We start from the raw sequence: 23,297 nt of genomic DNA, 5'->3' as shown, positions 1-23,297 counted from the left end.
GTTTCAGATTCTGTGTCTCCCTCTCTCTCTGCTCCTCCCCTGTTCATGCTCTCTGTCGCAAAAATAAATAAACGTTAAAAAAATTTTTAAATAAAATAAAATATAGACAAGATAGCTGTCATTCCACCTACAAAATAACTACTAATACAGAACATTTCCAAAGTTTAAAAAATTTAAATAAGAGGGGCCCCCGTGGGGCTCAGCGGTTAGGTGTCAACTCTTGATTCCAGTTCAGGTCATGATCTCACAGTTGTGAGATGGAGCCTGACGACCGGCTCCGAGCTGAGTGGAGCCTGCTTGGGATTCTCTCACTCCCTCTCTCTCTGGCCCTCCTCTTCTCATGCACTCGCTCTCTCTCAAAATAAACAAGTAAACATTTTTTAAAAACGTAAAGAGCAACAAAACTCTGACATCAGGTCTAACCAAATACAATTTTAATGGTGAAGAGCATTAAATTTCATATAAATAACAGGACAAGACTTACTACTAAGTAGTCCAGACGCAGTCTTTCCTTTTGACTACAAGCCAATCTTACAACACGGGTCAAAAATATTACAATGGTCAAAACTGGTCCTGTCCTTCATGCCACAAGAGCATGACGGACCAACAGGAGACTTCATTGGTTCCGAAGAGAAGCTGAGTTACAAGTACAGATTGGGACCTGTATTCCTCTGATGGCCCCTGACCCCAAAGACACGGAAAACGGGCCAGTCAAGGTTAGACACAGGATACCCGTCTGGATACAAAACCCATTCTCTTCCCTCAAGGCACCAGTCCCAGGGAGCTCTCCTGGAAGACCAAGCTCTCGCAGCAGGTTGGGAAGATAGGTTTCTTCCTACAAACGGAGAGAAAACCGAAGCCTACACTTCGCAACACTTCCTCGCCGGAAGTAAGCAAGTCCAAGCGTTCCCTGTCCAACGGGGTCGAGCCATCAATCCCACCGCCGAGAGCACTTCCGAGTCCTCTCTAGGAATCCCGGAGGTCCTCGCCTCGCAGCAGGCGGGAGCTGCCCGCCCCAGGCCCCGCCCCGGAGCGGCTGTGGGCCAATCGGCGGGGAGTTGGGGCACCTCCCCGGACGGGGCCGTTCCCCGCCCACCCAACCGCAGGTTCAGCGTCGCTAGATCCGGGGAGGAAACGGAGCCAGCTGCTCCCCACCTGTACCTAAAGCCATTTAAACAGCCCGGGCTCCTCCCCTTTGCTTGGGAGTCTGGGCAAGGGACCGGGCCTTAGCTGTCCAGAGTGGTTGCTACGGCAACAGTTGCTAATGTCTGATTGGCCGTGGAACTTGCGCTCCCCCACCCCCAACGCCCTGCGCCCTACTTCGAAGTAGGTTCGTCCCTTCCTGAGAGCCCACAACCCTAATTTCTCTTTAATTTTAAGTCCTTCGTTTTCTTCACCTGATTCCTCGCCTCTGCCCACACCCGGTCTCCAGACACACCCACCTCTTCACCACCGCGGAGAGCTCACAGGGCCTGTCTCCGACGTCAGACCCGGGAGTCCCAGGAGCCTACAACTCCCAGAAGCCCCGCGCGGGCCACGCCCGCTAGCCAATAGGGCCGCGGATCTCTTTGCAGCCTTGGTCTCCAGGGCTTATCAGAGTGCGGGAGGGCAGGGAGGCGTTTCCTTGAGCTCCTCTGCCCAGAAGGAGGGTTGTAGCGTAGCAGGTTGCTCCCCCGGCTGGGAGAGTGACGTCGGAAGCGCCTCATTCCTGTGAAGAAGGGGAGTCGTCCATGCAGGGCTTCTCTAGCCAGAGGATGCCCTTCTTAATAATCTCTCATTTTTGTATCAGACTTAAATTGACCCTGTGGTATGTTTGGTGGATTGTAGTATTTGTATGGTTTCACTTTTTACATTTACATTGAGTACTCTTGAACATCGAGCCTTTTGGTCCGTTCAAAATTATGGTGTATGGTGTGAAGTAAAGATCTAACTTCATCTTTTTCCAAGCCATTACTCAGTTGTCTCAACATTTATGAAAAAGGCTATCTTTACCTCCCATTGATCTGTGATGCTGCCTTTATCATATACCAAATCCTCATGTTTTGTGGTCTCTTTCTAGATTTTCTATTCTGTCGCATTGGTCTATTTGTCAATGCATGTGATAATATGCGGTTTCAATTTATTGAGCACTAATAATTGGTTTTACTATTTCTTACAGAGAATGCCCCCTGCTGTGTTTCTTCTTCAAAGTATTTTTGCTTCTTTAGTTCTTGTCCAAATTAACTATAGATTCAATTTTCCTAGTTCCAGAAATAAATCTGTATTGGGATCATTTTTAATATGTATTCACTTAGGGAGAGTTGACGTTCCTTTTTTTCCCTTTTTAAAAAAAAATATTTATTTTTTAGAGAGAGCGAGTGTGTGAGCACAAGCAGGAGAGGGGCAGAGAGAGAGGGAGAGAGAGAATTCCAAGTAGGCTCCGTGTTTTCAGCACAGAGCCCTATAAGGGGCTCCATCTCACGAACCATGAAATCATGACCTGAGCCAAAATCAAGAGTCAGGCACTTAACCAACTGAGCCACTCAGGTACCCCAGGGAGAATTGACATTCTTATAAAGTTGGTTTTCCTATCCAAGAACATGGTATGTTTTTCCATTTGTGGAAAAAAACCTAATTGTGGATCCTTTTGGAGTGTTTTAAAGTTTTCTTGGGGCGCCTGGGTGGCGCAGTCGGTTAAGCGTCCGACTTCAGCCAGGTCACGATCTCGCGGTCCGTGAGTTCGAGCCCCGCGTCGGGCTCTGGGCTGATGGCTCAGAGCCTGGAGCCTGTTTCCGATTCTGTGTCTCCCTCTCTCTCTGCCCCTCCCCCATTCATGCTCTGTCTCTCTCTGTCCCAAAAATAAATAAACGTTGAAAAAAAATTTTTTTAAGTTTTCTTCATGATTTTGCACGTAGTTTGTTATGTTTATTCTTAAGTGTTTTATCTTTGTTTTGTTGTTGTTGTTGTTGTTGTTGTTGTTAATATTGTGAATTGGGTTGCACTGGCTTTTAAAAGTTTGTCTGTTAGTTTTTGTTGTGTAACAAACAACCCCAAACTTAGCGACCTAAAAAAGGAACCACTTACTTTGCTTATGACTCTGTGGGCTGACGATTTGGTCCAGACTTACCTGGCTGGCTTTTTCTGCTGGGCTCCTTCTTTTTGTCTGTGTTCAGCTGCCAGTGTGAGGTAAGCAGTTCTCCTGGGGATTAGATGATTGTCACTTGGAGTGCTAGGAGGCATTTAGGCCACACGTTTCCCATCACCCAGCAGCTTAGCTCATACTTCCTCACTTGGTGGTGGCAGGTGACAAAAGCAAGAAACCAGAAGTTGCAAAAGTTCTTGATATCCAGGCTTGAAACTCACACAGTGTCACTTCTGTTGGTCAAAGCAAGCCACAAGAGCAGTCCAAATCCAAAGGGTGGGGAAATAGACTCCAGTTCTAGAAGGGAGAAATTGCAAAGTCTATTCCTATACGTTTTGTTTTACTTTTTTGGCCATTTTTGCCATATACCACAATAAGATACTATGAAGAAGAGAGAAAAGGGTGATGATCCAGTTAGTACTGGAAATGGACTTTTTTTTTTTTTAATTTTTTTTTCAACGTTTATTTATTTTTTTTGGGACAGAGAGAGACAGAGCATGAACGGGGGAGGGGCAGAGAGAGAGGGAGACACAGAATTTCGGAAACAGGCTCCAGGCTCTGAGCCATCAGCCCAAAGCCTGATGCGGGGCTCGAACTCACGGACCGCGAGATCCTGACCTGGCTGAAGTCGGACGCTCAACCGACTGCGCCACCCAGGCGCCCCAATGGACTTTTCACATAACGATCAGCCTGCATGGCACAGTAAAAGGTCTAGAAAGTGCTGCATTAGGCACTTTGAATTTTGTCTTTATATTAAACTAGACCTTCAGAGAGCTGAATACTTAAACTATATACTCTTCTTCCTTCATAGAATTAACTATTTTTAATATTTCAAATTTTTATTTAAAATTCAGTTAGTTAACACATAGTGTAATGTTAGTTTCAGGAGTAGAACTTAGTTATTCATCACTTAGACGCAGCACCCAGTGCTCATCACCAGTGCCCTCCTTAATACCCATTACCCATTTAGCCCATCCCCCACCCACCTCCCCTTCAGCAACCCTTCCTTTGTTCTCTAGAGTCAAGAGTCTCTTATGGTTTGCCTCCTTGTCTGTCTTTTTTCCCTTTCCCCTATGTTCATCTGTTTTGTTTCTTAAAGAATTGGCTCTTTTGAATTGTGCTTTGGTACCTGCCATCAGCTAACATTAAAAGGAATTAAAATCCATTAATTTTATTTATTATAGAGATCTTAAAATACCATCCACTATGTCACATAGCCCTTTCCTAGGGTACTCATGGGAAATTTCTCTTCCCACTTAGTCTCAAGAATAGCTGGATTTCTCCTAAGCTACTATTAATAGTTTGATTTTACCCAAGTTACACTGCATATCATGTAACTGATCTTGTTTTCCTCTTGCATTGGCTGCTGAGGCTTTTCAGAGCCAAACTGTGAGCTACATTTTGCCAATACATAGGAATTTACAGTAGACAACTTGTAATCTCATTTTATCCCTGGCCCCATCTTATTTATCCTTGCACTATTTTCCTTTTCTCAATTATTTTTTAAAGGTGAGGCAGTGTATCATGATTAGAGCCCATAGTCACACAACCCAGAGGCAGGAGTTGGTAGAACTTGACTGGTAATCAGCTGGTGAGCAGACAACCCTATTGGGAAAAATGCTTGTATTGGGGCACCTGGGTGGCTCAGTGGGTTAAGTATAGGACTTGGGCTCAGGTCATGAGCCCAGGTCACAAACTCAGATTTGTGAGTTCAAGTCCCACATTGGGCTCTGGGCTGACAGCTTGGAGCCTGGAGCCTGCTTTGGATTCTGTGTCTCCCTTTCTCTTTGCCTCTCCCCCACTTATGCTCTCTCTCTCTCTCTCTCTCTCTCTCTCTCTCTCTCAAAAATAAACATTAAAAAAATTTAATGCTTGTATTGCCCTCATAGTACTTGCTATTTACTTATAGATTCCATAATTAGTTATATAAGTGGATATTTTCTGAAGCTAGGTTTGTCTGTACTTAGGGATTTGCATTCTGTCCTTAATTCCCTTGCCCATCCTTGGCCGCCTGACCCTAGTGGAAGCCTTGCCCTGCAATACTGGAAAAGAGCTTCTGACTTCCTGCCAGATTGTGATAACATTCCCATAGAGATGAATAAGTGACTTGTACACAGTGTGTGCCTTCAGATATAAACATGGGACCAGTTATGTCATTAAATTGTTATATATTGCTCCAAATTATTAGAATGACAAACCTGAGCCTTGAGAATAGTGAAGTTGTTTCTCCAGAAGTGGATTTGTCATGAAGATTAATCCTGAAAAATCTGCCTTCACCTCTTTCACACCCTGTTAATGTCTAACCAAAACAAATCACGAACAGACTAGTACAACCACTTAGCTGTTAGACCAAAAGTAGGGGTTGACTCCCTATGCTTGTGCACAACTTTTGAATAAATCATTAGTTTATAATTTAAACTTTAGTCCATAGAGATGTCATGGAATTCTGACCTTGAGTGAGACTTTGCATTCATAAAGCAGGATATTAATTGTACTCGTTTAAATAAATGAATTAAAAAAATTTTTTAATGTTTATTTATTTTTGAGACAGAGAGAGACAGAGCATGAACAGGGGAGGGTCAGAGAGAGAGGGAGACACAGAATCTGAAACAGGCTCCAGGCTCTGAGCAGTCAGCACAGAGCCCAACGCAGGGCTCGAACTCACAGACCGTGAGATCATGACCTGAGCTGAAGTCAGACGCTTAACCGACTGAGCCACCCAGGCGCCCCTAAATAAATGAATTTTTAAATGAATTTACTTACAACATATAACTTGTATAATTCCTCACTTGTTAAATAAATAATGCAGATGATTTATTGTAAATGTTAAACTAATGTACGGTATTTCTCATTTCAATTGTATGATTTATTTTCTGAACAGTGTTGAAATATAAATGAATATGAAACATGTAAAACATGATTACTGTATTTTTATTATATATTCTGTTTCTTGAAGCAAGAAAAAAAACACTAGAAAAAATTTTCCACTATTAAATAGCTAGATTATTTTCTGCTTCCGACTTTTCTGAATACATGGGATCCAGAGATTCAGCTATTCCCATGATACTTAAATAAGTCTTTGGTATTTATATTTTCAAACATACTATAATTAAGAGTTTACAGTCACGTAGGGACAGCTGGTTGGCTTAGTCGGTAGAGTGTGTGACTCAATCTCAGGGTTGTGAGTTTGAGCCCCATGTTGGGTTAGAAATTTTTTAAAAGTTATAGTCACATAATAGAGTCCCACGGTCAAATCATATCATCATAAAATATTTTTTAATGACGTTTAAAAAATGACGAAAATTCCAATTTGTCATTTACTCCTATTGCAGACTGAATTCAAGCTTAGTTTCAAATGCTTGGAGGCAAGATGCTTGTGGTAGACCCTCATTCCTTCCACAGTTTCCCCTGAGATACAACTCTGCTTCACATTGTCATCTCACACAAAATGTTTATGTGTCCTTATAAGGACATAGATAATCTATTTGTACACAATATTTAAGTTCTGTACTGGTCAGGGGTGCCTAAGTGGCTCATTTGGTTGAGCTTCTGACTCTTTAAAAAAAATTTTTTTTTATGTTTAGTTATTTTTGAGAGTGAGAGAGACAGAGCATGAGTGGGAGAGAGGCAGAGAAAGAGGGAGACACAGAATCTGAAGCAGCCTCCAGGTTCTGAGCTGTCAGTGCAGAGCCTGATGTGGGACTAGATCCCATGGACCGGGAGATCATGACCTGAGCCAAAGTCAGACACTTAACTGACTGAGCCACTCAGGTGGCCCGAACTTCTGACTCTTGATATCAGCTCAGGTCATGATCCCAGGGTCATGGGGTCATGCTCAGTGCAGAGTCTGCTTCAGATTCTCTCTCTATTCCCTCTGCCCCTCTCCTCCTGACAAATAAAAAGTAAAAGAAATAAATTTTGTACTGGTCAGAAAGGTTCATCTGATTGCTGCTTTTCAATTCGTGTGTACACAAATTACCTGTGGATCTTTCCAAAATACAGATTCTGATTCAGTAGGTCTGGAGCAAGGCTTGAAATTCTGCATTTCTAACAAGCTTCCCAGAAGTGCCAGTGCCAGTGCTGTCTCCATGCTTGGAGAAACAAGGCCTCATGTAACCCTGTAACCTGTGGGTGTGTGACTTGGTGCCATAGCAGAAAAGATAAAAAAAAAGAAAAGAAGAAAGAAAGAAAGAAAGAAAGAAAGAAAGAAAGAAAGAAAGAAAGAAAGAAAGGGAGAAAGGGAGAAAAGAAAGAAAGAAAGAAAGAAAGAAAGAAAGAAAGAAAGAAAGAAAGAAAGAGAAAGAAAGAGGAAGGAAGGAAGGAAGGAAGGAAGGAAGGAAGGAAGGAAGGAAGGAAGGAAAGAAAGAAAGAAAAGTTTTCTTGGATGAGGTGAAAATTAAGTCATCATGCTACCCAATTTCTGATATAAATGCTTCATGGAAATTTTTTATGACTAAGGAAGAGGGTGAAGTTTCGTTAGAAATGAACATTAACTTTTTTTGAGCGTGCAGGGAAGTGACAGAGAGAGGGAGAGAATGAAAATCTCAAGCAGGCTCCCCACATGGTGACATTATGACCTGAGCTAAAATCAAGAGTCTGATGCTTAACCAACTGAGCCACCCAGGCACCCCTGAACATTAACATGTTTTATGATGCAGATTATGGGTGAAACTCCTTATAGGGAATTCCATTCATGAGGACAAGCTCTTTTCAACAAGGCTGTAAAGCTGTTTCTGCATTCCATAACTCAGTCTACAGTAAGAGCCCTTGATTAGTCTGTTTACAATGAATAATTCTCTACAACTCTATACGCCAGCTGTTTTCTTTGGTCTTTGTCCTTGTAGCAATAATAAAAGGAAATTAATTTGTATTGTTTGAACTCAAGGCAGGGAGCAAGCTGCCTTCTATTTCTTCTGCCTCAACCTCAAACAATTATCTCCGTCTTCATTTCTCCTCATTATATTCCTTTTTTGATATCTCATATTCTTACATTTAAAAAAATATTAATGAGGGGCGCCTGGGTGGCTCAGTCGGTTGGGCGTCCGACTTCAGCTCAGGTCACGATCTCGCGGTCTGTGATTTGGAGCCCCGCGTCAGGCTCTGGGCTGATGGCTCAGAGCCTGGAGCCTGCTTCCGATTCTGTGTCTCCCTCTCTGTCTGCCCCTCCCCCGTTCATGCTCTGTCTCTCTCTGTCTCAAAAATAAATAAACGTTAAAAAAAATTTAAAAAAAAATTAATGAAAAGAAAACAACACAAAGACCCTGGAACCGTGAGGAAGAAATGGGTGTACATACATAGACTGTGCCCATCACCTCCCTTCTTTTCTTCCTCAGGGAAAAGTACTTTTTCTTAGGAACTATGGAGAGTTTGGCCTTTTGGCTTTTCTCTTTCTTTAAAATTCTGCCCTGTTCTGGGGTGCCTGGGTGGCTCAGTGGGTTAAGCGTCTGACTTCAGCTCAGGTCATGATCTCACAGTTCATGAGTTTGAGCCCCGCATAGGGCTCCGTGCTGGCAGCTCAGAGCCTGGAGCCTGCTTGGGTTTCTGTGTCTCCCTCTCTCTCTGCCCCCACCCCCGCTCAGGCTCTGTCTCTCTCTCTCAAAAATAAATACTAAAAAAAATTTTTTTTTTATTTTGCCGTTTTTTACCTCCAAATTCTTTAGAAAGTGTTTTATTTATATAGTCAATATGACGCCAAACACAGACATAATCGAAACCAGCGAAGCATAGGAAAGAAGAGGGAGAAGGTGGCAGCAGTGTCCATACTGATATTCAAAAGTGAGGGAGAGCGAGTAAATGATAGAACAGAAGGGTTGAGCTTCGAAGAGGACAAAGTCCTTGGCAACTTTGATGCCTGAGTGTAGGACATTGCAAGGGAGCTGCGCATAGGAAAGCTTAATGTCAGAGGGATTTATTGGAATTTATTTAATCTATTGGGGATTTGTTGCCTATAAACTTATCTACACCTTTTTTAAAAACTTTTTTTAAGTTTATTTATTTTGAGAGAGAGAGAGCGAGTGTGTGAGGGGGGGGGGCGGACAGAGAGAAAGAGAGAATACCAAACAGACTCCACACCATCAGCATAAGCCTGACTCAGGGCTCCAACCCATGAACCACAAGGTCATGACCTGAGCCAAATCAAGAGTCCGCGGACTGAGCCACCAAGGCACCCCTATCTAAACTATTTTTTAATTTTTTTTTTTTACATTTATTTATTTTTGAGACAGAGAGAGACAGAGCATGAACAGGGGAGGGGCAGAGAGAGAGGGGGACACAGAATGGGAAGCAGGCTCCAGGCTCTGAGCCATCAGCCCAGAGCCTGACGCGGGGCTTGAACTCACGGACCGCGAGATCGTGACCTGAGCTGAAGTCGGACGCTTAACCGACTGAGCCACCCAGGCGCCCCTAAACTATTTTTTAATTAGAACATTTCTTCAGCTCACATGGACATTTTAAGTTTTAATCTCCTGGGGAAATCTTTCACTATACCCTCCCCATCAGCCATGGCTGATTATGTCTACCTCTGGGTCATACAAATGTAGTGCATACATGCAGAGTATTACATTCACCACCCTGTCCTGTAAGGATTTAAGTGTCTCACTCTCTTAGGAGCCTGAGGATAGAGACTATTCCTACTCAGTTTAATACCTATGGAGTCGAGCACGATGCCTTGGCATGTTGCAGGTAACTCTACAAACCTTTCTTGCATAAATACCACATTGATAGATGACCGTTTACCACTCATCGTATAGTTGGACCTTTTTCCTACAACTAAAGTTACAAAACTTTGTTCACAGACGATGTGTTTAAAAAATGACATTCAAGTTGTAAAATAAGAGTGTCATTTAGTTCTATTAAGCTGAACGACTATAAGCTCCACCAGAACGGTACACACGCACCAGAGCGTCTCTGGAAGGGGCAGGACAGCAAACCACCGAGATGGGTCTCACTCCTCCTGGGCGCCTAGAGAGGCTCCGGAAATGCCCGGGAGGGGTGGGCACCGCAGGGAGTCGGTGACGCACTTCCGGAAAGGTTTTATTCGTACTTTTGGTCACCTGGCGCCGCGGGTCGTGGTTGGACTAACTGCGGGTAGGAGGAGTACCGGAGGGGGCCGGGCCGGATAGGGCCCCACTTGAGACGGGACAGTGGGGACCCGCCGCTCTGGGAAGGTCCGATGAGTTCCGTGGCTTTTTGCAGGGTTTGCTGTCTTATCACTTGAAGGCAGAACTCCGGAAAAGTCAGCACGTGCTGGAGAAAGATGAGTTCGAGCTTGACCGCGAGTCAAGTCAGTGACACCGAGGCAGGAGTCTGGATGGCAGCTGAGAAGTCTGGGGTCGCCGCGCCGTCTCTGCGTGATGGACTTTTGATAGTGAAAGTGGAGGAAGACTCACCCGGAGGTCAGGAGTCGGACCTGCCCGCGGACTGTCAGGATTTCGAAAAGTCGCGGCAGCAGTTTAGGCGGTTCCGTTACCAGGAGGTGGCTGGACCCGAAGAGGCGCTAAGCCGGCTCAGGGAACTTTGTCGCCGGTGGCTGAGGCCTGAGATGCACACGAAGGAGCAGATCCTGGAGCTGCTGGTGCTGGAGCAGTTCCTGAGCATCCTGCCCCAGGAGCTCCAGGCCTGGGTGCGGAAGCACTGCCCGCAGAGCGGGGAGAAAGCTGCGGCCGTGGTGCGCGCTTTTCAGAGAGCGCTTGATGGGGCCTCACCCCAGGTGAAGAGTGAAAGTGTTCTGGTGGTAGGGGTGTGAGGAATAGAGGTACACGGGATGCTAAGAGTTTCAGGCCTTTTTTCCTTGCTACATTTTTGAGCTTCAGGGTGTACATGAAACTTTCTTTCTGTAGTGACAAATCTATCCAGGAAATGATCTTTGAGTTAATAGACTTCTGAGCACAAAACCAACGTGGGAGTATTGTTTACCCATTGTAAGACCGCCTCTTGTGTAACTAGATTATTTGCGGAAGAAAGGTGTCAGGATGGAAAGTGGCTTCATGTCGTTAACTACTTAGCAATAACTGAGCACTTTGAATGTGAGGTTCCCTTTTTGCTTCTTAACAGTTTGGCGACCCCCTCCTACAATTCATAATGGTACCTGGGAGAGTGGAGTGGGGCTGTAATGGAGGCAACTGATCATGCCTGTGTGATGAAACCTCCATAAAAATCCCAATAGTGTGAGATTCAGACAGCTTCCAGTTGGTGAACACATCCATATACCTGGAAAGTGGCAAACTCCAACTCTACGGGACAGAAGCTCCTGTACTCAGGACCCTCCCAGACCTCATTGTGTGTCTCTCCATTTTGCTGTTTACTGTATCCTTTATCATATCTTTTGGTAATAAACTGGTAAACCTAAGTGTTTCCATCAGTACTGTGAGCTGTTCAAGCAGAGAATTTAATTGGTAGGGGGAGGTCATGGGAACCTTTGATTTGTGGCCAAGTCGGACAGAAATTGTGGGTAACCTGGAGACCTACTACTTGAGGTTGGCTTCCAGAGTTGGGAGGGGTGAGTGGTCTTGTGGGACCAAGCCCTTTACCTGTGGGATCTGACTGTATCCAGGTAGAGAGTGTCAGAATTGAGTTACACTTGAAGACACCTAGCTGGTATCACAGAATTATTTGATGTGTGGAAAACCCCCGTATGTGGTGTCAGAAGTGAAGAAGTATTGTAGTGAAAGTATTCAGAGTATTGACAGTAGAAGAGACACACAGAAGTGTGATTTTCTTTTTCCTTTACCAGGAAGCAGAGGAGAGGCTCAGTTAAAAAACAGATGTTATTATACTCAGATTTAGAAATAGGAGGCACAGCACAACACTCAGGACTTCCTGGGAAGGACACCAGGGGTGGTCAGGAGGCAGAAGACTGGAGCAAGGGGAAGGTTTAGGCCAGCGCCTCTACTGAGGTTTCCCAGGGAAACACACAGGGCAGGGGGATCTGTTTAAGATTCATTGGTCTGGATAATTTCAGCATGCTCTAACCTATAGGGCTGGTCCCCAGTTGCCCTGAAACCTGGCCCTAGGATGATTAAGGCAGAGTAATGTGGCATCTTGGAGTGTATATGCCAGGTAGAGGAGGTATTGCTTGAGATAAGCAGTCTTGGCTGAGCCCTTTGCTCTAAGAATTGGCTAGCCCTGGGAGGGGCAGTCTCCCTAGCCAGATTTTTAACATACAGAAAAATTTTAAATGTATTTCCCTTTCCTGTCATTTAGTGAGAGATCCTTGAAGTCAATTTGTGACCCATCACTAGACAAACATGTTCGCACACCAATGTTAGAACCTTCCCTTCCTAAGAACTGTGGCCTTACCTTCTGTGAATGGTCAACTTGCATTTAAATAAGTTATCTCAAAATGTCCTCTTGCCAGATAATTATCTTATTGTGCAATGTTCAAGGGAAGGGAAAGTCGATTTTACTGAGCATCCGCTGTCAGGGAGGTACCTTCATCTTCTTAAATTTATGTCCATTTCACACATGAGGTAACTGTATCTCACAGCCAGCACTGGAATTTGGCACTTTCTGGTTACCTGTACATTTTTAATCTGTATCCGATTTCCATTTTGATAAATCACAGTGATATAACTCAAATGAAGATTTTGCTCTTACCCCAAATTAGTGTGGATAGTCCACGGAAAGAAAGGCTTTTCAGGATTGCAAGAGAATTTCAGCCTCTGTCTTTGTTACTCTGAAACTCCAGTTAGTACAACACTCACTGGAACAGACTCGACAGCCATGGTTATTACTTGATTCCCAGGGCTTCCTGCTCAGGGTTTGCAGACTCCTCCTCAGTCTGGCCTCATCCTGAGATTAACAGTCACTTATGCTGTCCTGGGACAGCAGGTGCTGAGTGGAGGTCTTGTGTTGTTTCAGGAGTTGGTGAAGATTGAGAATGTGGCTGTGTCTCTAAACTGTGAGGAGTGGGAGCCTCTGGACCCAGCTCCGAGGGAGTTCTGCTGGGAGAGCGCACAGGAGGACCATAGGACCTCAGTCTCACTGGTCTCGCCGAGTAAGTGCTGGCTTTGTTTCTAGCTGTGTGTGATCTGTCTCTGAGCCAGTCACACACCCATGTTGAGTGCCATGGAGTCTCTTTTGTGACCCCACTGGGACCTTGCTGTTCTGTATTGTTAGGGGAGAGATTCAGCTTTTTATTTTGGTTCATTTTAATTAAAATGCATACAGAAAAATACAAAAAATATAACAGGCACCTTATATCTACCACCCAGGTTTATCATATTTTAATATTTGGCCCTAATGGCTTCATTCTCCCTCCCTTCTGCCCCCCCCCCCCCCCCACTGAGAAAAAAATGTAACAACTGTAGATGAAACTCTGGATACCCTCCCTGAAGCTGTTCCCCTCACTCTTTCTTCAGAGGTAACCAGTATCCTGATTCTGGTACTTATTTCCATGCATATTTTATATTTTCTACATGTACACGTAGCTACATGTGCACATTATGTGTGCACTTTCTGTATGCAAAAATGTGTATATAAACTGTATATGAACATAAATACATACACTTGTAAACATATATAGTATTTTTAAATGTTTTGATGCTGTATAAATTATATTGCTGTATGATTCTTTTGCACCTTGCCTTTCTTTTTTTTCCCCATTACATTTTTGGGATTTATCCATGTTGGCACATGTAGCTCTAGTCCACTCATTTTAACACTTATATCTGTCATTGTATGACTTGTCCAAAATTCATTTATCTACTGTCCTCCATCAGTGGACATCAAGGCTTCTAGTTTTTCACTGTTACAAATAGCATTGCCTCGAACATACTTGAATCCTTCTGTGTTCATATATAGGAACATATATAGGAACTATAGAGAATAGACTTAGGCGTGTTTGCCCATCTTACTGTTCAGAAGGAAAGAGTGCAACCAGTTTGTACTCCTACCAGAAATACATGAGAATTCTTCCTTCTCTACATCCTTACTGACATTTGGTGCCTGGCTGATGGCATGATGTCGCAACACGGTAGCTCACGTGTTCCTTTTAAAATGTTACGTCACACCTCTGCTCAGAACCTGCAGTGGCTCTCTTCATGCAAAGGAAAAGCCTGTGTTGCCTAATGTGACAAGTCCCCATCACCCTGCACACCCCTCTCCTACGCTGCCCCTCGCTCATTGTGCTTCAGCCCCACTGACCTCGCTGTTCCTTGACCATGGCAGGCATCCTGCCTCCTGTTCTTCGCTCTATTTGATCCTTCCACCTGGAATATTCTTTTTTTTATATATTTATTTATTTTTGAGAGAGACAGTGTGAGAGGGGAAGGAGCAGAGAGAGAGGGCTACAGAGGACCCAAAGTGGGCTCCACACGGTCAGTGCAGAGCTCCATGTGGGGCTTGAACCCACGAACTGTGAGATCATGACCTGAGCTAAAACCAAGAGTTGGACGTTTAACCAACTGAGCCACCCGAGCACCCCTCTTCCTGGAACATTCTTCCTTCAGATCTCCACTAAGCAAACTCCTTGACTTGTCTCCAGTCTGTGCTCAGATCTCACTTTTCAGAGAGGCCTGACCTGACTATCATGTTTAATAGTGCAGTTTGCCTTTCCACTGTCCCCTCCTCCCACACTACTGTCCCATCCCTTACCTTCCTCAACTTGGTCCACAGCATTCATCACCCTCTGACGTCCTATAGAATTTACTTTCTGTTTATCTATTGTCTGACCACCTCTTCTCGAATGTAAACTCCACAAGGGGAGGGGTTTTTGTTTGGTTCTAATATATCCCAAGCAGTTGGAACAGATAGTGCTTGGCAGGTACTCAATAAATACTAGTTGGGTTAATGAATGAATAGTATCTTGTTTTAACTTACATTTCCCTGATTGGTTCTGGGTTAAATCTTTTCAGATTCTTTTTTTTTTGGGGGGGGGTGGGGGAGGCATTCTGTGAATTGTCTGTATCCTATCTCCCTTCCTTTCCTCCATTTTTTTTTATTGCTTTGTGGCAGTTCTTTATATTTTCTGTATTAACTCTTTGTTATTTTACTATAAAGTAAGCTAGAAAAAAGAAAATGTTAAGAAAATTGTAAGGAAGGGAAAATACTTTTTTTTTTTATTAAAAAAATTTTTTTTTCAACGTTTATTTATTTTTGGGACAGAGAGAGACAGAGCATGAACGGGGGAGGGGCAGAGAGAGAGGGAGACACAGAATCGGAAACAGGCTCCAGGCTCTGAGCCATCAGCCCAGAGCTCGACACGGGGCTCAAACTCACGGACCGCGAGATCATGACCTGGCTGAAGTCGGACACTTAACCGACTGCGCCCCCCAGGCGCCCCAAGAAGGGAAAATACTTTTACAGTGCTGGACCAACTTTACCAAAAAATTCTGCACATGACTGGGCCTTCACAGGTCAAACCCTTGTTCAAGTGTCAACTATAGTCAGGTTTTTTGATCTTTTACTTTATGGTTTGTGTTTTTCCAATCTTTGGAAAATACAAGGCCCTTCTCAATCTTGATTCCATCTTTGCAGAGGCAACTTTAATATCTTTTTTGTGTTTTTTCACTGGTATTTTCATATTCCTAAATAGGATGCTTATTCTGCTAATTTTCCCCCGATTTCAGGTATTACCTCTTGACTGTCTCCTGAGGGAGACGGGACCATGCACACATTTAACAGTCTGTAATTCTCTCATTATAGTTAAATCAGTTCTTTTGCATATTGATACAATATTTCAATATCCTACCCATGTAAATACTACCTGTAACCTGTATGATTATATGTCTTATTTTACAACTTCTAATTTTCTCTGGAATTAATAATGCCTCATTTTGCACGTGCTGCTTTTCTATCGAACACCAGTCTACCCACAGTCTCCCTGTTAGAAATGTAAAACTGTATGTTCAAATGTATCAGATATGCCATCAGTTTCATAGTCCCCTTGGAGGAAGCCTCCAGAAACTTCTGCTCCAGTGTGAATGGGCTTCTCTCCAGGCCTGCCACACAGCTATTGTCCTAAGAACTTTCTTTGACTATCACTCTGGAATTCCTTTTCTCTTTCCTGGACCCCACACCATTCTCTTCCTAGGTTTACCCCCTTCGATTTGATGGAGAACATCTTCCAGTATCTTCCAGAGAACATATTCTTGGGAGCTTAATTTTTTGAAAGTTTGCCTGAAAATGTCTCTATTCCTCTCCTACATCCAGATCATGGGATGGCCGGATTCCCCATTAGAAATGATTTTACCATTGAATTTTGAAGACTGAATTTTCTAGTTAGCTTGCCATGTTGCTACTGAGAAATTGGATGCCATTGTGATATTTTATCCTTGGTGTGTGATCTGTTTGTTCGAAAGCCTTTAGGCTCTCTTCTTTATTCCTGCTAGTATGAAGTTTCAGAATGGGTGCAGCTTAGTGTGAAGGAGGGTGTTTTTTTTGTTTTTTGTTTTTGTTTTTTTGCATTCATTGTTGAGTAGTAGGTGGGTCCTTGTAACATAGACACCCACACTTTGAATTCCGAGAAATTAAAAAAAAATTTTTTTTTAATGTTTATTGACTTTTGAGAGTGAGAGAGACAGAGCATGAATGGAGGAGGGGCAGAGAGAGAGGGAGACACAGAATCCGAAGCAGGCTTCAGGCTCTGAGCTGTCAGCACAAAGCCCGACCCTGGGCTTGAACCCACAAACCTCGAGATCACGACCTGAGCCGGAGTCAGACGCTTAATCGACTGAGCCACCCAGGTGCCCAAGAAATTTTTTATGGTATTGTTTTATCTGTCTGTCTTTCAATCTATCTATTTTTATCTCATTATTTTTTTCCTGTTTTCTTTCTGGGATTTCTGTTCATTGGATGTTGGAACTCATGGACTGATCGCATCAGGTTCTTCTCTGCCCCTTCTCATTTCTTTACCTTTTGTTTCACATTCTAAGAGATCTCCTTAGCTTTGTTTTCCAGCTGTTAATACTGAAATATTTCTGCTCTCATTAATATTTTCAGGAGCCTTTTCTTGTTCTTTAAATATTCCTTTTCTTATAGCCTCCTTGTTTCCTGGATGCAATATCTTCTCTCATTTACCTGAGAATGTTAACTGTAGATCATTAGATTTTCTGTTTTACACATTGCATGTTTCCTCAGCACTTATATTTGAGGTTTTCCTGAAATGTTGGTAACTTTTAACTTTCCATTTGTTTTTGTTTTTGTTTTTTAATTTTTTTTAACGTTTATTTATTTTTGAGACAGAGAGAGACAGAGCATGAACAGGTGAGGGTCAGAGAGAGGGAGACACAGAATCTGAAACAGGCTCCAGGCTCTGAGCTGTCTGCACAGAGCCCGATGTGGGGCTCGAACCCATGAACCGTGTGTGAGATCATAACCTGAGCCGAAGTTGGATACTTAACCGACTGAGCCACCCAGGTGCCTCTAGGTCCTCTGTCTGTTTTTAAATTGGATTGTTTATTTTGGTGTTGAGTTGTATAAGTTCTTTATATATTTTGAATATTAATCCCTTATCAGATATATCATTTGCAAATATCTTCTCTTATTAAGTAGGTTGTCTTTTTGTGTTGTTAATGGTTTCCTTTGCTATGTAGAAGCTTTTTTTTTTTTAAGATTTTATTTTTGGGCTGCCTGGGTGGCTCAATTGGTTAAGCGTCCAACTTCAGCTCAGGTTATGATCTCAAGAGCCAGCTCAGAGCCTGGAGCCTGCTTCAGATTCTGTGTCTCCCTCTCTATTTGCCCCTCCCCTGCTCGCACTCTGTCTCTGTCTCTCTCAAAAATAAATAAAACATTTCAAATATTTTTTTTTTAATTAAAAACAAAAGATTTTATTTTTAGCTAGACTCTACACCCATCATGGGGCTCGAACCCACAATCCTGAGATCAAGAGTCACACGCTCCACCAACTGAGCCAGCCACATGCCCCCTGCAAAAGCTTTTTTTATTTTAATGTAGTCCCAATATCTTATTTTTGCTTTTGTTTCTTTTGCCTTAGGAGACATATGTAGAAAATAGCTGATGTCAGAGAAATTACTGCCTATGCTCTCTTCTAGGAGTTTTATGGTTTCGGGTCTCACATTTAGGTTTCTAATCCATTTTCAGTTTATTTTTGTGTATGGTGTTAGAAAGTGATCTGGTTTCATTCTTTTACATGTAGCTATCCAGTTTTTCCAACATAGTTTATTGAAAAGACTGTATTTTCCCCATTGTATATTCTTGCCTCCTTTGTCATTGATTGACCATATAATTGTGGGCTTATTTCTGGGCTATTCTGTTACATTGATCTGTGTCTATTTTTATTCCTGTACCATACTATTTTGATTACTATAGATTTGTAGTATATCTTTTTTTCTTTTTAAAATTTTATTTTTAAGTGCTCTTTGCACCCAGTGTGGGACTTGAACTTAATAGCCCCAAGATTAAGAGTTGCATGCTCCACCAACTGAGCCTGCCAGGCATCCCTGTAGTATATCTTGAAACTGGTATTGTGATACCTCTGGCTTTGTTCTTTCTCAGGATTGCCTTGGCTATCAGGTGCTGTTTGGGGGAATTTCCATATGTCAGGCCTGGGCTTGCAAATTTTACCATAGAGAGATTTATTCAACAAATATTTTTATTGAGTGTCTGCAATAAGCCAGATGCTGTTCTTTTTTTTCTTTTAATGTTTATTCCTTTTTGAGAGAGAGGGAGAGCCTGAGTGGGGGAAGGGTAGAGAGAGGGGAGGACAGAGGATCTGAAGAAGGCTTTCTGCTGACAGCACAGAACCCGATGCAGGGCTCAAACTCACGAACTGAGAGATCATGACCTGAGCTGAAGTCAGACGCTTAACTGACTGAGCCACCCAGGCACCCCAGCCAGGTGCTATTCTAAGTGCTGGGGACGCATTAGGGAACAAAACCTATGAATCCCCTGTCACAAAAATCCCCGCCCTTTCTTGGAGCTCATGGTTTGGGACGTGAGCAGAGAACAGCACTGAGGTTCTACCAATTGTGTGTCTGTTTTCACTTGATTCTCCTGATGTGAAGGTGGTCCCTGTCCCCTGTTCTCAGCTGTACCTGGTGTCCCCAGTCCAGAATTTATGTGGTTCAGTCTCCCTGGGGAGTAAACTGCAAAAATTCTGGATTTGGGGTGGAATCTGGTGGCTTAACTGCTCCTTTATATAAAGACTTGTAGTCAGTCCTAGATTTGTCTCCCACCCAGACCCCACCTCCAGACATTGGAGGCATGGGGTGTGTCTGTTACTATAACCTATCACATGAATACAATTTCTCTTGTTAAACCACCCTCCATTCATGGGGTACAGGCTGTCGTGGCCTTCTTGACACCCCTTCCTGATATTGTGTCTTCTGCAACGGTGGAGTGGGGCAGGGAGAAAGAGATGGGTGTGTGGGTATAGGCACAAGTGTAAAAGGAAAGAATGGGGTTTGTACAGGTAAATATGAGTACATTTGGCAGGTTAATTAAAATCATTTAACTTGAAGGGCTCCTGGGTGGCTCAGTTGGTTAAGGGTCTGGCTTCGGCTCAGGTCATGATGTCGCGGTCTATGAGTTCGAGCCCCACGTCAGGCTTTCTGCTGACAGCTCAGAGCCTGGAGCCTGTTTCAGATTCTGTGTCTCCCTCTCTCTCTGCCTCTCCCTGCTCTCGCTCTGTCTTTCTCCCTCTCTCAAAAATAAATAAACATTACAATTTAAAAAAATAAAATCATTTATCTTGAGGAGTGGTTCATTGAGAATGTTAAAAAGGTTTGGGAGAGGGACGCCTGGGTGGTGCAGTCGGCTAAGCGTCCGACTTCAGCCAGGTCACGATCTTGCGGTCCGTGAGTTCGAGCCCCGCGTCAGGCTCTGGGCTGATGGCTCGGAGCCTGGAGCCTGTTTCCGATTCTGTGTCTCCCTCTCTCCCTGCCCCTCCCCCGTTCATGCTCTGTCTCTCTCTGTCCCAAAAATAAATAAACGTTGAAAAAAAATTTTTTTAAAAAGGTTTGGGAGGGTGCTTATTTTTTTGCAGGCACTTGCTTATTTTACTCTTGCACCAGCATGAAATGTCACCCTTTTTTCTTTCTTTTTTTTTTTTTTTATTGTATTTAAATTCAAGTTCTTTAACATATAGCGTAAAAACGGTTTCAGGAGTAGAATTTAGTGATTCATCCTTTACATATGACACCCAGTGCTCATCATAACAAGTGCCCTCCTTAATGCCCATCCCCCATTTAGCCCATCCCCCCACCTACCTCCCCTCCAGCTACCCTCAGTTTACTATCTATTTAAGAGTCTCTTCGAAGATGTGGAGAAACGGGAACCCTCTTGCACTGTTGGTGGGAATGCAAACTGGTGCAGCCGCTCTGGAAAACAGTGTGGAGATTCCTCAAAAAATTAAAAATAGATCTACCCTATGACCAGCAATAGCATTGCTAGGAATTTACCCAAGGGATACAGGGGTGCTGATGCATAGGGGCACTGGTACTCCAATGTTTATAGCAGCACTTTCAACAATAGCCAAATTATGGAAAGAGTCTAAATGTCCATCAACTGACGAATGGATAAAGAAGATGTGGTTTATATATACAATGGAATACTACTTGGCAACGAGAAGGAATGAAATCTGGCCATTTGTAGCAACATGGCTGGAACTGGAGAGTGTTATGCTAAGTGAAATAAGTCAGGCAGAGAAGGACAGATACTCTCATGTTTTCACTCATATGTGGATCGTGAGAAACTTAACAGAAGACCAGGGGGGAGGGGAAGGGGGAAAAAATTACAGAGAGGGAAGGAGGCAAACCATAGAAGACTCTTAAATACTGAGAACAAACTGACGATTGATGGGGGTGGGGGGGAGGGGAAAGTGGGTGATGAGCATAGAGGAGGGCACCTGTTGGGATGAGCACTGGGTGTTGTATGGAAACCAATCTGACAATAAATTATATATATAAAAAGAGTCTCTTACGGTTTGCCTCCTTCTTTTTATTTTTGAATGTTTCAGGTTTGGAAACCAGAACCGAGAACAAAGACTTTATTCTAAAACAAGAAATTTTAGAAGTAGAGCCGCAGGGGCAGCTACAAGAAGGGTCCCACAGGAAGGCTCCCCCTGGATGTAGTGACACTGGTGAGATAGGGGTAGAAAAGCAGTCAAGAAATCCCTCATCATTGAAACTGGAAAATTCTCCTGAAGAGGAAGGACTCCCCAGCACCGCAGATCTCAAGAATGGTCCCACGGAGGAGGGAGACTTCAGACGTGACCAACTTGGGAACAGGGCCAGAAGTTCAAACTCTGTTCTTTGTCAGCACGTGCAGGCCACAGGGAGGCCCGTTGACCACAATGACCTGGGGGACAGTTGTACACAGAGTTCAGAGCCGGTAAAGCATCACACAGTGAAACCTCCCTGCTCCTTTGACAGCGAGGAACAGCTCCACAGTGCAGACCTCTTTAAGACCCAGCGACGCTTCCGTGAAGAAAGGCCGTATAAATGCGGGAACTGTGAGAAGAGTTTCAAACAGCGTTCTGATCTTTTTAAACACCAGAGAATCCACACAGGGGAGAAACCCTACCAATGCCAGGAGTGCGGGAAGCGCTTCAGCCAGAGCGCTGCGCTGATCAAACACCAGAGGACACACACGGGCGAAAAGCCCTACACCTGCCCTAAGTGTGGGGACAGCTTCCGGCAGAGCTCCCATCTCACCCGGCACCAGAGGATCCACATAGGAGAGAAACACTTCGAGTGTCACGAATGCGGGGAGACCTGCCGTATTTCCAACCGTTTTAGACATCAGAGAATTCACAAAGGGGAGAGACCCTACACGTGTGAGGAGTGCGAGAAGAGCTTCAAACGGTGCTCAGACCTCTCTAAACACCAGAGGATCCACACTGGGGAGAAGCCGTACGGGTGTTCTGTGTGTGGGAAACGCTTCAGCCAGAGTGCAACCCTCATTACGCACCAGAGGACTCACACTGGAGAAAAACCTTACAAATGTCTTGAATGCGGGGAAAGCTTTAGACAGAGTCCACACCTTATCCGACACCAAAGGATCCATAGAAATAAAGTCCCACCGTTTTGACATGGCTGCTGCTTGGGCTGTTTTGGTGTGTGTGTGTGTGTGTGTGTGTGTGTGTGTGTGTGTGTGCGCGTGTGTGTTTTCTGTTGTCCAGAAACGACATTCTTTGGCATTTGGAGTATGTCAGTCATTTGTGGATCGTATTTCCACGGGCATCACACCCAAGATAGATCTCAGTAGATCTCAGTACCTACTCTGAACATCACTATGAAGCAGGAATGTGTAAGCGGGGAGCCCTTCCAAAGGATGAGGGGGTCCCATGGAAGGGCCTCCCGACGACATCAAGGGCTCACTTGTAACAGTTCTGTCCTGGTCTCTTCTCTTTTCTTACCTCTGCTTTCAGACCAAATCTTGCCCACTCCACTCACTGCCCTGAGAAATATTTGTGACACTTAGAATTGTCTTTCTGCTTTGATGGTGGACAGGATTTCAAATACATGATGATCCAAAACACCGTGTAAAGTTTGGTACATACAAGACACACTATATTTTTTGCTTTTTTAAAAATGAACTTTGCAGAGTTTCTCTTTCTTCCCCATTCTAGGGGTTCAATTTTATAAGTCTTGTTGATTTCTTTTCAAAAGAGAGGCAAAGGGAAATGCCACCCAAATGCACCTACAAATTCCCATCACTGTATCCTTTTCTAAGCTTATTAAATTAAGGGCACTTTATTTGAGAACTTTTGTTTTTTTTGTTTTTTTTGTTTTTTTTTTTTTTTTTTGGGACAGAGAGAGACAGAGCATGAGCGGGGGAAGGGCAGAGAGAGAGGGAGACACAGAATCGGAAACAGGCTCCAGGCTCCGAGCCATCAGCCCAGAGCCCGACGCGGGGCTCGAACTCACGGACCGCGAGATCGTGACCTGGCTGAAGTCGGACGCTTAACCAACTGCGCCACCCAGGCGCCCCAAGAACTTTTGGTTTTTGATGAAAGTCCGCATTAAACCTTTTGGTAAGCTTTGTATAGGGGAGAGGGAGGGAGGCTCTTGTGATATCAAATAACCTAAAACATGTTTTTTCTGTCAAGGCTTCTTTCTTTTTTCTTTCTTTCTTTCTTTTTCTTTCTTCCTTCCTTCCTTCCTTCCTTCCTTCCTTCCTTCCTTCCTTCCTTCCTTCCTTCCTTTTCTTTATATTTATGAGAAAGAGAGAGAGAGAGACGGAGAGGGAGAGGGGCAGAGAGAGAGGGAGACACAGA

At 43.8% G+C, this 23,297-nt stretch overlaps 2 protein-coding genes across 4 annotated transcripts in view; one reads left to right on the top strand and one right to left on the bottom strand.

Moving 5' to 3' along the window:
• Positions 1-1,484, bottom strand: part of ZKSCAN5 (zinc finger with KRAB and SCAN domains 5) — a 28,402-nt gene extending 26,918 nt beyond the window's left edge. The window contains 1 exon segment of the mRNA XM_045460873.1: positions 1,443-1,484. The gene's annotated coding sequence lies outside the window, so the exon portion shown is untranslated.
• ZNF394 (zinc finger protein 394) lies at positions 1,100-22,113 on the top strand. 3 transcript variants are annotated; one of them, XM_045460906.1, is made up of 4 exons: positions 1,100-1,326; positions 10,316-10,829; positions 12,980-13,115; positions 21,036-22,113. In XM_045460906.1, the coding sequence occupies exons 2-4, from the start codon at positions 10,377-10,379 to the stop codon at positions 22,106-22,108; spliced, it is 1,662 nt and encodes a 553-aa protein (XP_045316862.1). In that variant the 5' UTR covers positions 1,100-1,326; positions 10,316-10,376; the 3' UTR covers positions 22,109-22,113. The 3 variants fall into 3 exon arrangements, with proteins under 3 accessions (XP_045316862.1, XP_045316860.1, XP_045316863.1); XM_045460904.1 differs by lacking the exon at positions 1,100-1,326 and adding an exon at positions 10,144-10,207; XM_045460907.1 differs by lacking the exons at positions 1,100-1,326; positions 12,980-13,115 and having other exon boundaries at positions 10,215-10,829; positions 21,036-21,284.
• The last annotated feature ends 1,184 nt before the right edge of the window (positions 22,114-23,297 follow it).

Source organism: Leopardus geoffroyi, chromosome E3 (genome assembly GCF_018350155.1).
Source record: "Leopardus geoffroyi isolate Oge1 chromosome E3, O.geoffroyi_Oge1_pat1.0, whole genome shotgun sequence".
Classification (NCBI taxonomy): Eukaryota; Metazoa; Chordata; class Mammalia; order Carnivora; family Felidae; genus Leopardus; species Leopardus geoffroyi.
Note: the sequence above shows the minus strand (reverse complement) of the source record. Positions and strands in the feature narration are given on the sequence as shown.

What these genes read in the sequence shown, in the direction of transcription:
- ZNF394 (XM_045460906.1), top strand. Translation starts at nt 10,377, where the DNA reads ATGAGTTCGAGCTTGACCGCGAGTCAAGTCAGTGACACCGAGGCAGGA. An exon ending in TTGATGGGGCCTCACCCCAG is followed by an intron (nt 10,830 to 12,979) that starts GTGAAGAGTGAA and finishes GTGTTGTTTCAG; the next exon opens with GAGTTGGTGAAGATTGAGAA. An exon ending in AGTCTCACTGGTCTCGCCGA is followed by an intron (nt 13,116 to 21,035) that starts GTAAGTGCTGGC and finishes TGAATGTTTCAG; the next exon opens with GTTTGGAAACCAGAACCGAG.